Source organism: Cydia strobilella, chromosome 5, assembly GCF_947568885.1.
Source record: "Cydia strobilella chromosome 5, ilCydStro3.1, whole genome shotgun sequence".
Classification (NCBI taxonomy): Eukaryota; Metazoa; Arthropoda; class Insecta; order Lepidoptera; family Tortricidae; genus Cydia; species Cydia strobilella.
Window position 1 is genome coordinate 19,358,409 of NC_086045.1, and position 17,579 is coordinate 19,375,987.

Consider the following 17,579-nt stretch of genomic DNA (forward strand, 5'->3'; position numbering starts at 1 on the left):
GTCTGGACATGGACCCCAACTCGGACCCGGACCCGGACCGAACTCTGACCCAAACATGGACCCGGACAGCCGGACACGGACCCGGATTCGGACCCGGACCCAGACCCGGATCCGGAAATGCTACTAGAAAAGTGAGTTAGGTGGGTGGGTGGGTTTTGAACTGCGATTCTCACAGAACAGAACTGCTATCAGAAAAGTAGGTTAGGTTAGGTTAGAGCTGTGACCCTTACAGAAACGAAATGCTATCAGAAAAGTAGGTTAAGTTTTTTTTTATGTCAGAGGTGGAGGTAATCCTCATTGGATACTGCCGGCCCGGTATACGACAGCATGCCCGACTCGGCTGCTCTGGAGATTTAGCCGCCTACGGACTAAACCCCTCCACCCTGTAAAGTGTTTTGTTGCCAGAAACTCGGCGCTATCGGTATACGCGTTGTTTCTGGGTGTGTAGTTGTGTGAACCGGGAAAGATTTAAGTGTCTAGATGTAAGTGTGATGAATTGTGAAGTGTGTTGTGTGTGTTGAGTGTACCTACGTGTTTATCAGTGTAAGAAGCTCTATGCAATGCGAAGTAGAATTTAGAAAAGTAAGGGAGAATGGATGAGAGGAGTATGGTAGGGTATATCAAGGCTTGCAGTATCATCTCTTTGGGGATTAGGTACCGTTGAATTTTTTTAGTTTTTTAACTATATACTCAATGAAGTCGTGAAAGCTTTCTGTTGTAGATTCTTTACTGAGGTTTCTTGTATATTGCTAGGGTCTATGTGTAAGTTTTGACATGTTATAACGTGATTAATTCGTTTAGCTGCAAACCTTGGACATTCGTTTATTAAGTGTTCCAATGTTTGTTTGATTTGTTCTGGAGGGTCGCAGGGACAGTGGTCATTATTTACAATTTTAAATCTTAATAGGTAAGCCTTGTGAAACCCGTGGTTGCTGAGGTATTGCGTTGTTGCAAAGGTAAGTGGATTTTTGTTGACGTAGTCCATTAGCTGTTCGTGAGTGGGAAATAATGTTTTTGTGTATTTACAATGGTTTGGATTATTGTATAACAGTGCCTTCTCTTCCGCGAGTTTAGTTTTAAGTTTTAGTTTTATATAGCTGATGGGGACATTTTAGTAATCAGGTGTACGGTGCAATTTGGTCGCGGACTTGGCTAGGTTAGGTTAGAACTGCGACCCTTACAAAAACGAAATGCTACTAGAAAAGTGGGTGGTTTTACCTCCTTTTCTACATAATTAGGCAAAAGATGCTGTCTTTTTCATTTCATTGTCTGGAATCTAAGAGTGCACCATCAACAATAAGTGAAATTTCAGCGGCATCCCCCATTGAAGTCGGTTTTTTTTTCTTAAAAATTTATACAATCCATACTTAATATTATAATAGGAAGTCTGTCTGTATGTTCACCTCTTCACGCTTAAACCGCTGAACCGATTTAGTTGAAATTTGGTAAAGAGATTGTTTGAGTCCCGAGGAAGGAACTAGGACACTGCTGGGTGCAAAAAGTCAGGGGCAACACTCGCTCAATCTGCCGCTGGTAGTGTATGATGGGGCAAGCTCAAGACCTGAAACGCCTGGAATACTGCTAGGTGCAACGGGTCAGGGATAACAATCGCTCAATGTGCTACTGGTAGTGTTCGATGGGGAAAGCTCAAGAGCAGGTTAAGTTCTCCAAGGCCTGGAACACCTGCAGGGCTGCCAGCTGCCAGATGAAGCAGGCGCCTGACCAAAGCTACTACACGTTTAACGTGCAGTTAATACTGTTTGCTGTAATCAGGTTGGGAGACCGGGCTACCACAAGCTGAATGTTCAGCAGGTACAATTTGGGGGTGAAAAGGAGGTGGAAGTTTGTATGGGGTAACAATAAATAGCTCATAGGATAAAACATAAGCTACCCAAATTACTAATTTCATGCAGACGTAGTCGCGGGCAAAAGCTAGTTTATTTAAAATGTTGAAAAATTTTGAGCGCGAATTCGACAGAGCGTGATGACGTCACACGTTGGACGAACCAACTGACATGACACTTATGCGAACTAATCTGTCGAACGCGTGACGTCACTTAACGTTTCGCGCATTTCGCTCACTAGCTTTTCGCGGGCAAATTTTTGTACTTTTTTTTAAGCAATTAAATGATAATTTAATAACGGAAATGCATTTGTAACATGATATAACGGTAACAAACATCCGAATAAAAAATATTTCGTTCAAATATAAACTTCATGCATGATTGAGGCTAATTCTAAAATCTGTTGCTAAGTGCGCTGAATAAGTAATGTTACTACGTTGTTTTTAGAGCCCTTAAAGTCAATAATTTGTAACTTTTGTATCATTTGGTATATCTACGTAACTACGTGTGGGGTAACCCACACATTAAAAAGATATATAACTTAAAAAGTACACATCCAATTTTTTTTACGGGCTTTTTAGCGGGTTTAGTTTAGATTGTCAGTAAAAAAAGTTGTGGGTTCAAAGTACTTATAAGTAACCTCATCTATCTTCTGTACATACTCGTATAATAAAGCGGAAGAGGGTCGAAAGTCTGTACATGGAAGATATTCAAAAAAAAATTGGCTGGGGATACTTAGAATCTATAACAGAACACGTTCCAACAGTTTTTAGAATTTTTGTCTGTTTGTCTGTTTATCTGTTTGTCTGTTTATTTGACCGCGCATCAAATGAAAACGGCTGAACGGATTTTGATGCAAACTTTACTAATCTGTCGGAAAAATCCACGGCCAGGTTATAGGCTATAAAAATTTGAGAAATTTCACCCCTAAGGAGGTTAAAAAGGGGATGAAATTTTGTATGGGGTTCAAGATTTATTTTAAGCTAGCAATTTCAAACTTCGTAAAAAGATATATTATTGAAATACAAGAAAACTAATTTCAGCGTTTTTGAAAATTCATCCCCTAAGGAGGTGAAATAGAGGTTGAAAGTTTGTATGGAGATCAAATTTTTTTTCGAGTGCGTTACTTGAAACTTTGTATATGGGCATATTATTATAATATACAGGAAAAGTGATTTTTTCGTTTCGTTCGAAGCGTATCAAGAATTCGTCCCCTAACGGGGTTAAAAGGGGGTTGAAAGTTTTAATCCATTACAAATGCTTTGAAACTTCTTAGAAAGGTATAATAGACGATTACAAAAAAAGTAATTTCGACGTTTTTTGGAAATTTAACCCCTCAGGGGATTGAACAGGGGATGAAAGTTTGTCTTGGGGTGAAAATTTTATTTTAAGCTAGAAACTTGAAACTTTGCAAAAAGGTATTACATTAAAAAGCAAGAAAATTACTATTAGCGTTTTTAAAACCTCATCCCCCAAGGTGGTGAAAAAGGGGTTGAAAACTTTATCTTGATAACTATATCATTTAAGCTACTAGGCCAAATTAGGTATCGTTTTTGTATAAATCGGGTATGTCGAATTCATTTATGATATCAAAATGACACAATTCCCGAGTGAAAACACCAAAAATATGAAGAAAAAAAATACTTTTTTTTATTTCTCTTCACGCTTAAACCGCTAAACCGATTTAGATAAAATTTGGTATAGAGATAGTTTGAGTCCCGTAGAAGGGTAGTTTTTATACCAAAAAATTACCTTAAAACTGAAAAGGAAGGTGTAATATTGTAGGGGGAATCAATAACCGCCTGAACTGATTTACACGAAATTTACGTATACGTCTTTTGATTTAGTTGAAAATGATACTAAACGACTTAGAACCTAATCTTAAACATCCCCACCCCCCTACATCAAAAATCTGGGTAGCTACACTTCTTAAATACATGTTAGGAACGACAAGATTACTTTTCTGCCTAAGGAAATCTTTTATTCAGAGAACGCCGTATTTGACATTTTTATCGCTTGAGCACACTCGACTAATTGAGTTAGGATGCACCTGAATCTTATAGCGCTACTTAGGAAGGAGGTGCAAACTTTTTTTTCAAATATGTGCTACGACTATTGAGTACCCGAGTGCCAAACTAACAGATGACTGAAATTAATACGTTGTGACATGATTAAGCCACCGAAAAAGGATTTTGCCAAATTAACTCTAGAAGAGGGGGTACGGATATCAACAAATATAATTTTTTTATTGAACAATACATTAATTGCCACACATTGCACATTAGTGCCATCTTTTGGGGAACAGAGTAAACATTAAGTAATCAAGTATTCATAGTTACGTAGTGGTAAAATCAACACGCATATCAACACGCGTTTAATTGCATTGGTAATTATTTAAAATTATTAATTTTCTCCATCAGGAAATATACCTAATCGTAATTATATCGCATTCATATTCATACGTATCACCTCCTTAAAGCACTTAAGACGAAAGTGGAGGACCCGCGCGAAATCACCTTTTCTTACAACTGTAGTCCTCATTTTCCTCTCTTGATATTGACATTATTCAAAATATTTTGACACAATTAGTTGTGTATCAACCACCACAGCTATGCCCCGTGTAAGTTTGTGTTTTTTGTATTTTTAATTACTTATTATAAAAGTCAGAAGCATTAAAAAATTTGCATGAAATCTGTTTTTGGCTCCTAATTTTTACAATAATCAATAAATCTAAAAAAAGTCAAACGTAGAAAACGTAGCGTTTAGCTATGGTAAATATACATCAAATTATGTACCTAAAAATATTTTCATTATGATAGAGGAAAATGGAGACTGTGTTTGTATGGAGAAGCAGCCGTGCCCTTTCCTCATAATAATGGTCACGAAGGCGTTTTTTTAAGTACCCATACTTAAAAAAAAAACATTTTTCAGTAAATGTCAAACGATTTGGGACTTATACGCGTTACCATGCCTTCCTGAAAAAAATAATCTTTCGCGAAAGTCTCGCAACGCATTGAGGCTACAAGGGGCACGGTCTCAGCAGTCTGAGAAAGACCACAGTGAGAGGTGAGAAACCCAGTGGCGCTCTAGCCAGGCAGGTCGGTTCGCTTTCGGCTGAAACGGCAAGCCAGCGCGAGTCTCGATTGTGATCCCAAAGACATCGTACGCAATACATAATATGTAGGCGCAGATCCTGACGGAGGGTGGCGCCGGAGAAGCCGTGTTCATCCCGCGCATCCCCCCCATCCCGAGCAACTTCCCGTTTCACTTCAAGCGCCTACAGGTTCCCGTGAGCGTCTGCTTCGCCATGACCATCAACAAGTCGTAGGGGCAGACGCTGCGCGCCGCCGGCGTCATGCTTAGACTGATTTGACAGGAGGACCGATTTGGATGATATTTGCCATGGACATGATTTGGATAGGTACAGTCAAGGACGCAAAAATACAAAAATGGTACTGTATCGTTCGATATACACCTACTACTTACTCTACTACGTACTCTATGTCGTTTAAATCACGTCAAAAATTTGAATAAGGGCAAAAAAAAATTATTTTGGAGTGTAGTTTTATTTAGTGGTACCTACTTAATTGTAAAATATTTTATCTGGACTACCTATACAGTTCCGCCTCCAGGGGAGAGGGAGATAAATTAGGGGTGAATTAGCTTACTGACACAGACCGAATTCCACGCAGGCGAAGCCGCGGGCACAGCTAGTTCTTAATATAACTTTGATCGCGTTGTTTTTTTATTTTTGGAAAAAATATAAGTAAGGACATTTTTTTATTTGGCAGGCTGAAAAAACAGAAAAAACCCTTACTTATATTTTAATTTCATATTTTTTACGTATATTATGATCGTCAAAAAATGGTGCCTAACTCTAAAATTGACTAAAGTAACACCGGTTTACGAAACATTTTTTTTTTCGATTGAGGGAGTCGAAACTTTGGAAAAAGACATTGTGACACAAAGGTCACGTGTTTTCAACCGCTTTTTTTCCTGCGCAAAGTTTATGTAGAAATAAAACAACCAATATACTCGTAAAAATCACATAAAAATCCACGTGAACGAAGTCGTGCGCAACAGCAAGTTAATATATATTTTTAGGGTTCTGTACAAAAAAAGGCAAAAAATCACGTCTGTTGTATGGGAGCCCCACTTTTATATTTGCGTTGATTGAATGAAAGGTAAATTGCGGTTTACTTACGATTTGACGTATTAAAAAAACTACTTACTAGATCTCGTTCAAACCAATTTTCGGTGGCAGTTTGCATATATTTTTTTTTAGTTTTATCATTTTCTTAGTTTAGAAGTTACAGGGGGGGGGGGGGACACATTTTACCACTTTGGAAGTGTCTCTCGCGCAAACTATTCAGTTTAGAAAAAAATTATATTACCTCAATAAACCTCAATAACTATCATTTTTGAAGACCTATCCATAGATACCCCACACGTATGGGTTTGATGAAAAAAAATATTTGAGTTTCAGTTCTAAGTATGGGGAACCCCCAAACTTTATTGTTTTTTTCTATTTTTGTGTGAAAATCTTAATGCGGTTCACAGAATACATCTACTTACCAAGTTTTAACCGTATAGTTCCTATAGTTTCGGAAAAAAGTGGCTGTGAGATACGGAAAGACAGACAGACAGACAGACAGACATGACGAATCCATATGGGTTCCGTTTTTTGCCATTTGGCTACGGAACCCTAAAAAGTACGGAACTCTCGGTGCGCGAGTCCGACTCGCACTTGGCCAGTTTTTAGGATTCCTTATGGTGACAAAGCCTCAGCTCTCTGTCCGTTTTTCAGCGGGCTGTATTTCAAGTGCTGTAATTTAGTACCCAGGTATAAGTGTTGGACAAAAAGTAATTGAATTACAATTTAACAATTGCATTTACAAAATGTAATTGTAATTAGTAAAAACAATTACTTGTAAAAATCTTGTTCCCTTTAAATAAGTTCTTTATTTAAACGATGTTTTTCATGCAAGTACTGAACATGCAATAAGCAGGGCAAAATTAATAATTACAATTACAACGTGTAATTATTAATCAAATTCATAATAACATTTTGTAATTAAAATTTGTTATTAATTACTTTATTCAATTACAATTACTTTTTTTTATACCACGTCGGTGGCAATCAAGCATACGGCCCGCCTGATGGTAAGCAGTTACCGTAGCCTATGGACGCCTGCAACACCGGAGATATTACACGCGCGTTGCCGACCCTTTAAAAACCTGTACACTCCTTTTTTGAAGAACCCCATACTGTAGCCCCTCGGGAAAACCTCGGCAGGGAGCTCGTTCCACAGCCAAAGCGTACGCGGGAGGAAATTCCTCTTAAACCGCACAGTACGCGACCATTTAGGTGCTAGGGTGTGAGGATGAACACCCTGCCGATGGCGAGCGGTGCGGTGATAGAAAGCGGCCGTTGGCATCATGTCAAACAGTTCTTCAGAGCACAGCCCATTGTACAAGCGGTAGAACACGCATAAAGAGGCGAAGTCTCTCCTTAGACTTAAAGGTTCAATACCGCTTGTGAGTTTGGGACAAAGAATATAATACTCACGTTTGGGATCGTCGACGATTCGTACAGCGCGCCTTTGGACTGAGTCGAAGGGTCCAAGCTGGCATCCAGGTGTTCCTGCCCAAAGGTGACAGCAGTACTCCATATGGGGTCTGACTTGCGATTTATATAGCAGCAGTCTTTACTTTTGTATAATAAAATTTTTATCAACTTTATGTCGCATATCTTAAAACTATGAATGAGATTTGGACCCATAGATAGTAGGATCCTATAGATGAGCTATACGCTTGCGCCCGGGACAGAACCAAAGAACATACGAATGCGACAAAATTAAAAACACGTTTAAACATTCCTGACAACATACCAAAAACAATGTACGTAATTTGGTCGTGTTATTTGTTACCCACCATAAACTATACTAAATTTAGGAATATGGGGAATAAAAAAAATGTGAGACTGTGACAAGGACAAACAATAATAGCGCTTTCTCTGCTACTCCTACTGAAAGATACATAAGACCATTCGGTCATCCCCCTCGGCGTGATGAGCCAAAATCATAGACATATAGTTTGTCAAGGGACTGTCTCATTTCGGGCGTAGACGAAGAGAGTCTTGCTGTCTTTGTCTTGCACTGGTGCTGGCGCCCAGAAGAAGGGGATGAGTGTAGTTTTTTTGTTTCTATTTACTGACAAGATTTGCTTGACCAACTATAGTATATACAACTAGTTAGCCAAAATAGTATAATGTGGAGTCTTGTTCTATACCATCCATAGTTTTGCCAGTACGCGCTTTATGGATGGTATAGAATCCATGACGCGCTTCGCGCCTCTTTTGACGCGTGCCGATAAACCGACAAAAAACGGAGAGCTAGGCGCGAAGTGAACAATCTGCGAAATCGACTCCACACACGTTCGCGGCTTCGCGCATGAGTGTGGAGGGCCCTCAACATAGTGATACTATAGTTGGTCAAGCAAATCTTGTCAGTAGATAAAAGCGCGAAATACAAATTTTCTATGGGACGATACCCTTCGCGCCTACATTTTTTAAATTTGCCGCCTTGTTCTATTGACAAGATTTGCTTGACCAACTATACCTATCGAATTTAAACTGTAGTGAGACATACTAACATTAAATCATTTTACGGTTTAGACTCACTTGTTTTAGTCACTCGCGCGACATGTTTCGGAGAGCCTAGGTCTCCTGGCGCAACATGTCGCGCGAGTGACTAAAACAAGTGAGTCTAAACCGTAAAATGATTTAACTATACCTATGGCCAGGATTACACTTGTAAGTTTTACTTACGTAAGTAGGGACAAAGCTATTTGCTAGAATAAATAAATAAATAAATAAATAAATAAATAAATATTATAGGACATTCTCACACAGATTGACTAAGTCCCACGGTAAGCCCAAGGAGGCTTGTGTTATGGGTACTCGGACAACGATGTATATAATATATAAATACTTAAAATACATAGAAAACAACACCCATGACTCAGGAACAAATCTGTGCTCATCACACTAATAATGCCCTTACCGGGATTCGAACCCAGGACCATCGGCTTCACAGGCAGGGTCACTACCCACTAGGCCAGACCGGTCGTCAAACGATAACGATAACGATAACGATATTCATATCATATCTCATTCTGTAGTATAGCTGTGTCCCTACGTAAGTAAAACTTACAAGTGTAATCCTGGTCTATGTTTAACAAATAAACAAATCATAGACAGAATAGTTAAAACAAATAAATATTATAATTTGGAATTGAAAACAAAAATAATCGAAATTCTCAGCTGTCACTGCTGTCACTGTCAGTAGTGTCAGTCTGTCAGTGTCATAACAGAATATAATTACAATAGAATGTTGCGTCTCTATGTCTAATCATTAATTTAATTATAACAGTATTTATCTAACAAATAGATGAAAACAACTACTACTCTAACAAAATTTAAACTGCGCTTACATAGTATTCTATTGTTGTAATATTTTCCAGAAATATCCAATTATTTTATATCATTTGTGTTGTGTCGGGTACGAATCATGGTTTATTTTGTTCTATTATTGTTTCATCATGGGTTAGCTTATCATGGACCACTATTTTATAAAATAGAAGCTTGCTTTACTGAATCTTACTTTCGAAGGTATTAATTTCGCGTTATCTTTCTATTTAAGCCGTGTTTCTTCAAACCAATACGAAGCATGTCATCTGATAAAGACCCGCTAACCAGCGAGAGATCTGGAAGAGTGAGAGAAGTCGGTAATCACGCTATTTGGAGTCTGTCATCTTGTAAGCCAGGTATAGCCCCAATTTGCTTTGCTCACATGTTTTTTTTTTGTAGCTTGTTAACCTTATGGACGCAAATGACCGATATAGTTAGTTAGTTAGTGCTTCTGGGCACTTTTCCGCAACTCGACAATTATTCTGCCTAAAATGAGGTAGCGCTACTCTAACCACCCCATAGCTAGCTCCTCCATGAAGCCTAGCAATGTTTTTAGGTTGCTAACTGCCTCTTTTATGACCGATATATCGGCACCGCAGGTCGAACGCCAAAGACGGATTAATCCGTCAGACCACAGAGCAACATAGATGCATGTGCATAGTTCAATTTCAGTTTGACACTTCGGTGACGTCGCGTCCAAGTGACAGCTTTTGTGTTTGACATGATGTTTAAAGGTTAAATTCAAGGGCCTGACACTCTTTGATAGAGAAAAATAGTCTTATTGCGATTCCTATAAGAGGAAAGAGAAAATAGTGTCATGCTTTGTCCTTATCACCGACCGGGTTTTTTTTTCATGGTCGGGTTATGGCAGCATAGGTAGGAGGCGATGGCGAAATACCGAAATTTATAAGTGAAAGAGAAAAAGGATTATGCTGGCATACATTAACCTGTCAATACATGAATATGTCTTTCTCTTACCCCTGGTCGCTCGGTTTCATGTCTATAACTACTATACTATGTCTATGGTTAAATTAGTTCCCTGAATTATGAGTAGGTATAGTTTGTCAAAGGTGTCTTATTTCAAACATAGACAGAGAGAATCATCTTTGTCTTACACTATAGACCGTGGGTTCGCCAAATGGCCAAACAAAAAATGAGATAGACTACATTCTGACCAACAAGCCATCCATTTTCAAAGATCTAGACACAGTAAACCAACTCAACTTCAACACAAACCACCGCATGGTAAGAAGCAAAATTAATATGAAGCAGCCTAAAACAAGTAGAAAACAAATAATTAGAGCAACAAACAGTAGACCAATACACCTACCGCTCCCGAAAGACCTATTAACACCTTTAAAAACTAATCTCCAGATGATCAAAAACAAAAATGAGGATGCAATTCAGAATAAGTACAATACACTAGAAAGAGAACTAAAAGCTATATCCTGCAAAATCAACAACTCGAAAATATACAAAGATAAGATTGGGGATGAAGCAAGGGCTCTGATGGAAACTAGAAAGCGTCTTATAGTGAACAGAACCGTGAACAGAAAAGAAATTGCAGAATTGAGTAAAGAAATCAACAACAAAATTAGAAAACATACAGCAAGATCTAGACTGCAGACGATACAACACCATATAGAGAGAACAGGAGGAACAAAAAAGGCACTAAAAGAACTAAGGGATAAAACTGAATGGATACCCAACCTACACAACAAAGTAACAGCAACTAAAGTCTCTACCCGCCCACTGATCATAGACACCGCAACAGAATTCTATCTGGAACTATACAGTGATACAGAGAACACCAACAGTCCCCTAGAATATAAAGAAGATGAGGAAGAAGTCCCTACTATTCTGGAAAGTGAAGTAAGACAAGCAATCCTATCTCAAAAAAATGGAAAAGCCCCTGGTGATGACAAAATACCTAACGAAATAATAAAAGGATGTATAGACCAAATCTTAGGAACCACAACAAAATTATTTAATGACATTATGATAGCGGAAACTATACCAGAACAATGGACAACCTCTACAATTATACTACTTCATAAAAAGGGCGACAAAAGCCTAGTCAACAACTACAGACCCATCAGCTTAATAACAAACTTGTACAAAATATTTTCCAAAGTTACCTTAAACCGAATAAACAGAGAATTAGAGGAAAACCAACCTAAGGAGCAAGCTGGGTTTCGAAGTGGATTTTCAACTGTCGACCATATCCATACAATCAAACAGCTGATAGAAAAATATGAAGAATACAACAAAATCTACTACTTTGCTTTCATAGATTACAATAAAGCGTTCGACTCACTGAAACATAAGTACATATGGGAAGCGTTGAGGACACAAAACATACCAACAAAATACATAAGGATAATCCAAGAACTACATAAAAATTCAACAGCTAAAATACGAACAGAAAGAGATGGTCAATTATTTAACATGCAGAAAGGAGTTAAGCAGGGAGACCCCTTATCACCAAAGCTGTTTTCTGCAGTTCTTGAATATGTATTTAGAAAACTTAACTGGGAATCTTTTGGTCTTAACATAAATGGAGCAAAACTAACAAATCTAAGGTTTGCTGACGACATTATTCTACTGAGTGACAACCCGAAGGACCTAAACCTAATGCTACAACAGCTTGCAGACCGCAGCAAAGAAGTGGGGCTATCTATGAACACTGAAAAGACCAAGATAATGACCAACAGTGTAAAGGAAGACATATACATAGACCACAACCTCATTGCCTATGTAGAACAATACACATATCTTGGACAAGTTATATCACCTTAAAACTTGACACAACAAGAAGTAGACACTAGAATCGGGAACTCATGGAAAAGATATTGGTCTTTAAAGGAAATAGTGAAGAACAACCAAATACCAACAAACATTAAGTCCAAAGTATTTAACACTTGTATCCTTCCCTGCCTTACATATGGATGTCAAACTTGGGCCCTAACTGTCAAGGAGAGGAAAGCTCTCCAAGTCTGCCAAAATAGTATGGAAAGAAGCATGTTGAATATAAAACTTAGAGATAGAATAAAACTGGAGGACATTAGAAAGAGAACAAAAATAATCGACGTAAACCACACTATGAAAAAACTAAAATGGAAGTGGACCGGCCACATGCTCCGAGACAAAAGAGAAAAATGGTCAAAAGACATCACAACATGGTACCCAAGAGACGGAAAAAGGGATGATGGAAGACAAAAAATGAGATGGGAAGACGAGTTCAGGCAGGTGGCTGGAGCCTTCTGGAGAAGACAGGCTCTGGACAGGGACTCGTGGAGGAATATGGGAGAGGCCTATGCCAAGGGCAACCAGACAAGACGTCTGCGGAGAAAGGCTAGCAGTAAGCAGTAAGTAAGTAAGTATAGACCGTGGGCCAGGAACAGATTTCCATGCCCAATCGCCTCCCATGCGAAAACTCGTATAGTTGTTAACGGTTACCTCATATAATGATGAACCCTCGTGAATGTCAGCTGTCGCTCCGTTGATGGGTTGAGGAATGGCAGCCACCGAAACGCGTAACACGGTCTTAGTATAACATTCGGAGTATAACATGGGTACCTTGACATCTGATTATCATTCAAGAGATAATAACTTGTTCTTACGCAATATGGTAAATATATATAAAGATTCCTACTCAAATCTCAATGGAGAAAGGTAGATATTTGTAAACCATAGACCTAGTATTACATAGATGAGCTATACGCGTGCACCCGTGAGGGACAGAACATACACTCATCATTCGCTTGCCCTTGTCTCATTCACTTGGGGTCGGCGCAGCATGTCTTTTTCTTCCATACCTCTCTGTCACCCGTCATCTCATCATTCACTTGCGTTAGTTTCATATCATCTTTCACACAGTCCATCCACCTTTTCCTCAGTTTTCCTCTCCTCGTACCTCCCTCCACATTCATTCTCAATACCTTTCTCGTCACATGACTTTCATCCCTCCGCATCACATGCCCGTACCATGCTAGGCGATTTGCCCTTACTTTTTCTGTTATGGGTGCAACTTTCAGGCTTCCTCTTATATACTCATTCCTTATCCTATCCATTCTCGTCACTCCACTCATCCACCTTAACATTCTCATCTCCGCTACATGCAATCTCTTTTCATCCGTCACCTTTAGGGCCCAACACTCTGATCCATACATGACGACAGGTCTTATGATCGTTTTATAAATTTTACCCTTCATCCGAAGGGGCATACGGGCGTCACAAATGGTTCCCGTAACCTGTCGCCATTTCATCCATCCTGTGCTAATCCGGTTTTTCACGTCACGATCAATATCGCCATCGCACTGTACGAGCGAACCGAGGTACTTGAAGTCGGAGCAGACAGGACATACACTATGCGACAAAATTAACAACACGTTTTAACATTCCTGACAACACAACATACCAAAAAACAACCAACGTAATTTGGTCGGGTTATTTGTTACCCACCAAAACCATTCTAAAATTTACAGTGGAGACTAAAAAAATGTGAGACTGACAAGGACAATAATGGCGCTTTCTCTGCTACTCCTACTGAAAGTTCCATAAGTGCATCTTGTTCGGTCATCTGGCCCCTCCCCCACTTCATCTCTATATTATTGTACCTCTATGTTGTAAACATATTTTGGTTATGGATTCTACAGTCAGCTTCAAATAGGTAGTGAATATAGTGATGGCCAAAGTGGCCAAATATATCAGAACACATCCACATTATTACACTATAGAGTAACAGAGGTGTGTTACAATACATTTGGCCACTGGTTGTCACTGTTTATTTGATGCTGACTAAATTAGAGATAAAGTAGATAAATTCCAACTTAAGTAGAGATGGGCCGAATATGGACTTTGCCGAATACGAATATTCGGCCGAATATTCGGCCGAATATTCGGTTCAGATCATACCGAACCGAATATTCGGTTGGGCTAAAACTGCCTAAAACGATGAAAAAAAAGTTCATATAAGTCCGCCATTGCACCCGCACGTGTTTTTGACCTTTCCCCTCTGGACCGGCTGGGAATGTTTATGAAAAGAAACGGAACCGGTTCATCATGCCTGAGCGCCTACCGCGAACCACGTTCGACGTGTTGCCTCTCTGTCGCACTTGTAAATTCGTACGTAAGTGTGACAGGGAGGCAACACGTCGAACGTGGTTCGCGGTAGGCCCTCTGACCGCGAAGAGCAACCGCGCCAGCTAGCGGACGCACTTAAAAAATATTTTTTTTATTCGGTAAATATTCGGCAGTTCGAAGTGTTCGAACCGAACTATTCGGCCGAATACGAACATTGTTGAAAAATATGCCGAATAATTACCGAATATACGGCCTATCTCTAAAATAAAGTTATTATATCTATGCCAAGGTTTCTCAAAGTGGGGTATGCGAAGCCCCAGGGGTAGGGAATGCAAAACCGAATTTTAATTGTATGGAAAAGTCGGTTAATAACCGAATTTTCATACGAATAAATTGTTGGGGGTCCAAGATGTCACAGCATACGAACAGTTAACTAGCTTGCTTGCACATTTAAAAGTTAAGTTTTGACAAAAAAGCTTGAATAAGAGATTGTTGTCTGAAAAATTGGATGTAGTGGTCTATGAGATGTGCTGCAGTGTACATGTACATACATGTACACTCTGTTACATAACATTATTATCCTAACAGGTTTTGGTATAGACCAGCTGAGGGATGACTGTATGGACACATATTGGCAGTCAGACGGACAACTGCCACACCTAGTCAACATACAATTTCAGAGAAAGACTATGGTGTCGCACATCTACCTCTACACTGACTACAAACTGGACGAGAGCTACACTCCCAGCAGGATATCCATCAGGGCCGGAACTCACTTCAATGATTTACAGGAAATTGAAGTTATTGAATTAATCGAGCCGAGTGGTAAGTCAAGTTTAATCCAATCTTCGGATGTGTTTTTGGAGTACTAAGGAGGGGTAAACTTTTGTAGGGAAGATCCAATCATAGTAGAAATCATAATGTCAAAAAGCCATAAAAGCTAAATTGACTGGTGTAAGTCCACCAAATGCTAAGGGCCGACTAGGTTCGTGTTCTTCTTTCACTCTCACTGAGCGTAAGCGAGAGCGAGATGGATGTGCTTGCCCGGGAGCGCGGATAAGTTCCCTTAAATATGATATTGCCGATTTTTAGAAGCAATTTTCATATTATAAGTTTTTGTGCAAAATTTGTTACAAATATAAAGTGCAGTTTAGACTTAAAAACCCAGGTTTCAAATAGACAAGAGTTCCTCGAGAGAGGCCACAAGATTCCTAATTACCAAAATTTTTGGCAGCCGTTTTGTGACCTAAAACACGATACGATTTTTCAAAAACTCTGAACGTACTGTATCTTAATTGTTTGAGCAAATCTTAACCCCGCTCCACACTCGTGCGCGCATCGCGGCGCGAAGCCCCGAACGTGATTCGCGCATGAGTGTGGAAGGCCCTATAGGTCCAGAGCACAATAAATAATAGTACTACCGTACAGAAAGGACACTTCTTACAAAACCGGAGTTTCACAGCGATTCAGGGACGAATCATTTAGGGTTGTTAAAATTCAAGTCATTATCTTATCTGTGGGCGTGCACGCAAAGGGACATCAAGTTGTGCCTACCCTATAATAATTGCTCGGAGCAATTCGGAGCCGAGTGGAGCCCAGAATGCTCGAAAGGAGGAGTGTCGGCCCACTGTCCTCCAGAGCCACATGGGACTTGCGGCTGGGGATTGCGGACTCCTGTTGTAGTTTGCTGTAGTGGAATGTTTTCGTGGATCGAGAATAACTTGAGAATCTGTCACACCAAATTATAATGCAACATACAGTGTGGAAATCCATAAATACTCGCAAATACTCGTATTGAAACGATTGTTGAGGGAAATGAGAAGTTACTATAACATGTTGTATTCAAAAATACATAAAATAGAAAAAAAAATGGCTTGAAACGCAATACATAACACTAAGCCATGCCTGTTGACAGTTTCCTGTTACTTGTCCTCAGAATACATCAAAATTACAATTCCCCTAAGAATTTTATATACATAGTTATAAGTTTGTAAAAGCCACTAGATATATTATGTTAAGAGTGCCCGGCAAGCTCGGCCGAATTTCACCTTCCCAATCCCATACAAACGGAGTGTTGTTCTCATTTTAAAACAACGTGTTGGGTTGTAATGAAACTTTGCACATACAATGACATAATGTCATTAAAAGGTAGGTCTGTAATTAGTTTATGCTCCAGTTTATAAAACAAACGAAATAGAGCAAAAACAAGTTTTGTATGAAAAACTTAAATTCGCTGTACTTTTTTAACTATGGTATCTGAAGCTACATAAACTAATTACAGACATAGACGTTATCCTATTGTAAGTACAAAGTTTCAGAGCAAACTAGCTAGTCGTTTTAAAATGAGAGCGTAACTACTTTTGTATGGAGCACCGAGCTTGCCGGGCCCGTAACTGTAACTTAATTGTATTTGCTATGTTTATATTTGGGCGTTTTCTAAAATAAATATTGAAAACCTGATTCTTTCAAATCTGAACATTCTTGGGCTCATTCTACTCAGAATCGACAGCATTCTCCATCCTGCCATTAAAAAAAGATGTCCCACAATGTCCATTCCATTACGTCACGTTTTAGTGTGAAATTTTTTTTATTTGTATGTGCGTGACGTAGTGGAATGTACAATTTTCATACACATTTTTGGGTCATTTTTTTATCATCAGGATTGAAATATGCTAGTGATTCTGAGTTGTAAGAACCCAAAAACACCAGGATCTGTGAGAATCAGGTTTTCAATATTTATTTCAGAAAACGCCAAAATACTACCCAAAAATATACCATGGGAGCAAGAAATAAATGAATACTGAATTTTACTAAATTCGTACCTATTCTAGTTTTTCTAACATATTGAAGCCGAGATTAAAATCTATGCTAAAATTGTTTCAATCTTTCTTCTTTCAGGATGGGAAATGATACCGATCAAAGACATGCATGACAGACCAATAAGAACATTTATGATCCAGATAGCAGTATTGAGTAACCACCAGAACGGGAGAGACACACACATGAGACAGATCAAGGTGCATTCTCCTTGTGAACCCACTTCATTTGATATTAATAAATTTAGGAACTTTTCTACAGTCCAATTCCAGCAGTACACTACTATCCGATAAATGTGTTTCTTCTTCTGTGCCGAAACTTCTGAATGCTAAAGGTCTAAACAGACGAAGACTATTTTCAGC

The 17,579-nt window shown here is 39.0% G+C and overlaps 1 protein-coding gene across 2 annotated transcripts; it reads left to right on the forward strand.

Annotated features, from left to right (window-relative positions):
• Nucleotides 1–9,255: 9,255 nt before the first annotated feature.
• LOC134741492 (anaphase-promoting complex subunit 10) lies at nt 9,256–17,511 on the forward strand. Of its 2 annotated transcripts, XM_063674283.1 has the most exons (4): nt 9,256–9,406; nt 9,548–9,671; nt 14,989–15,225; nt 17,299–17,511. In XM_063674283.1, exons 2-4 carry the CDS (start codon nt 9,575–9,577, stop codon nt 17,508–17,510), a joined length of 546 nt encoding a protein of 181 aa, XP_063530353.1. In that variant the 5' UTR covers nt 9,256–9,406; nt 9,548–9,574; the 3' UTR covers nt 17,511. The 2 variants fall into 2 exon arrangements, with proteins under 2 accessions (XP_063530353.1, XP_063530354.1); XM_063674284.1 differs by lacking the exon at nt 9,256–9,406 and having other exon boundaries at nt 9,541–9,671.
• Nucleotides 17,512–17,579: the final 68 nt, after the last annotated feature.

Bases quoted from the DNA above. Each gene is read 5' to 3' on its own strand.
- LOC134741492 (XM_063674283.1), top strand. From the start codon at position 9,575: ATGTCATCTGATAAAGACCCGCTAACCAGCGAGAGATCTGGAAGAGTG. The intron at 9,672-14,988 runs GTATAGCCCCAA...TTATCCTAACAG, and splicing joins TCTGTCATCTTGTAAGCCAG to GTTTTGGTATAGACCAGCTG. The intron at 15,226-17,298 runs GTAAGTCAAGTT...TTCTTCTTTCAG, and splicing joins TGAATTAATCGAGCCGAGTG to GATGGGAAATGATACCGATC.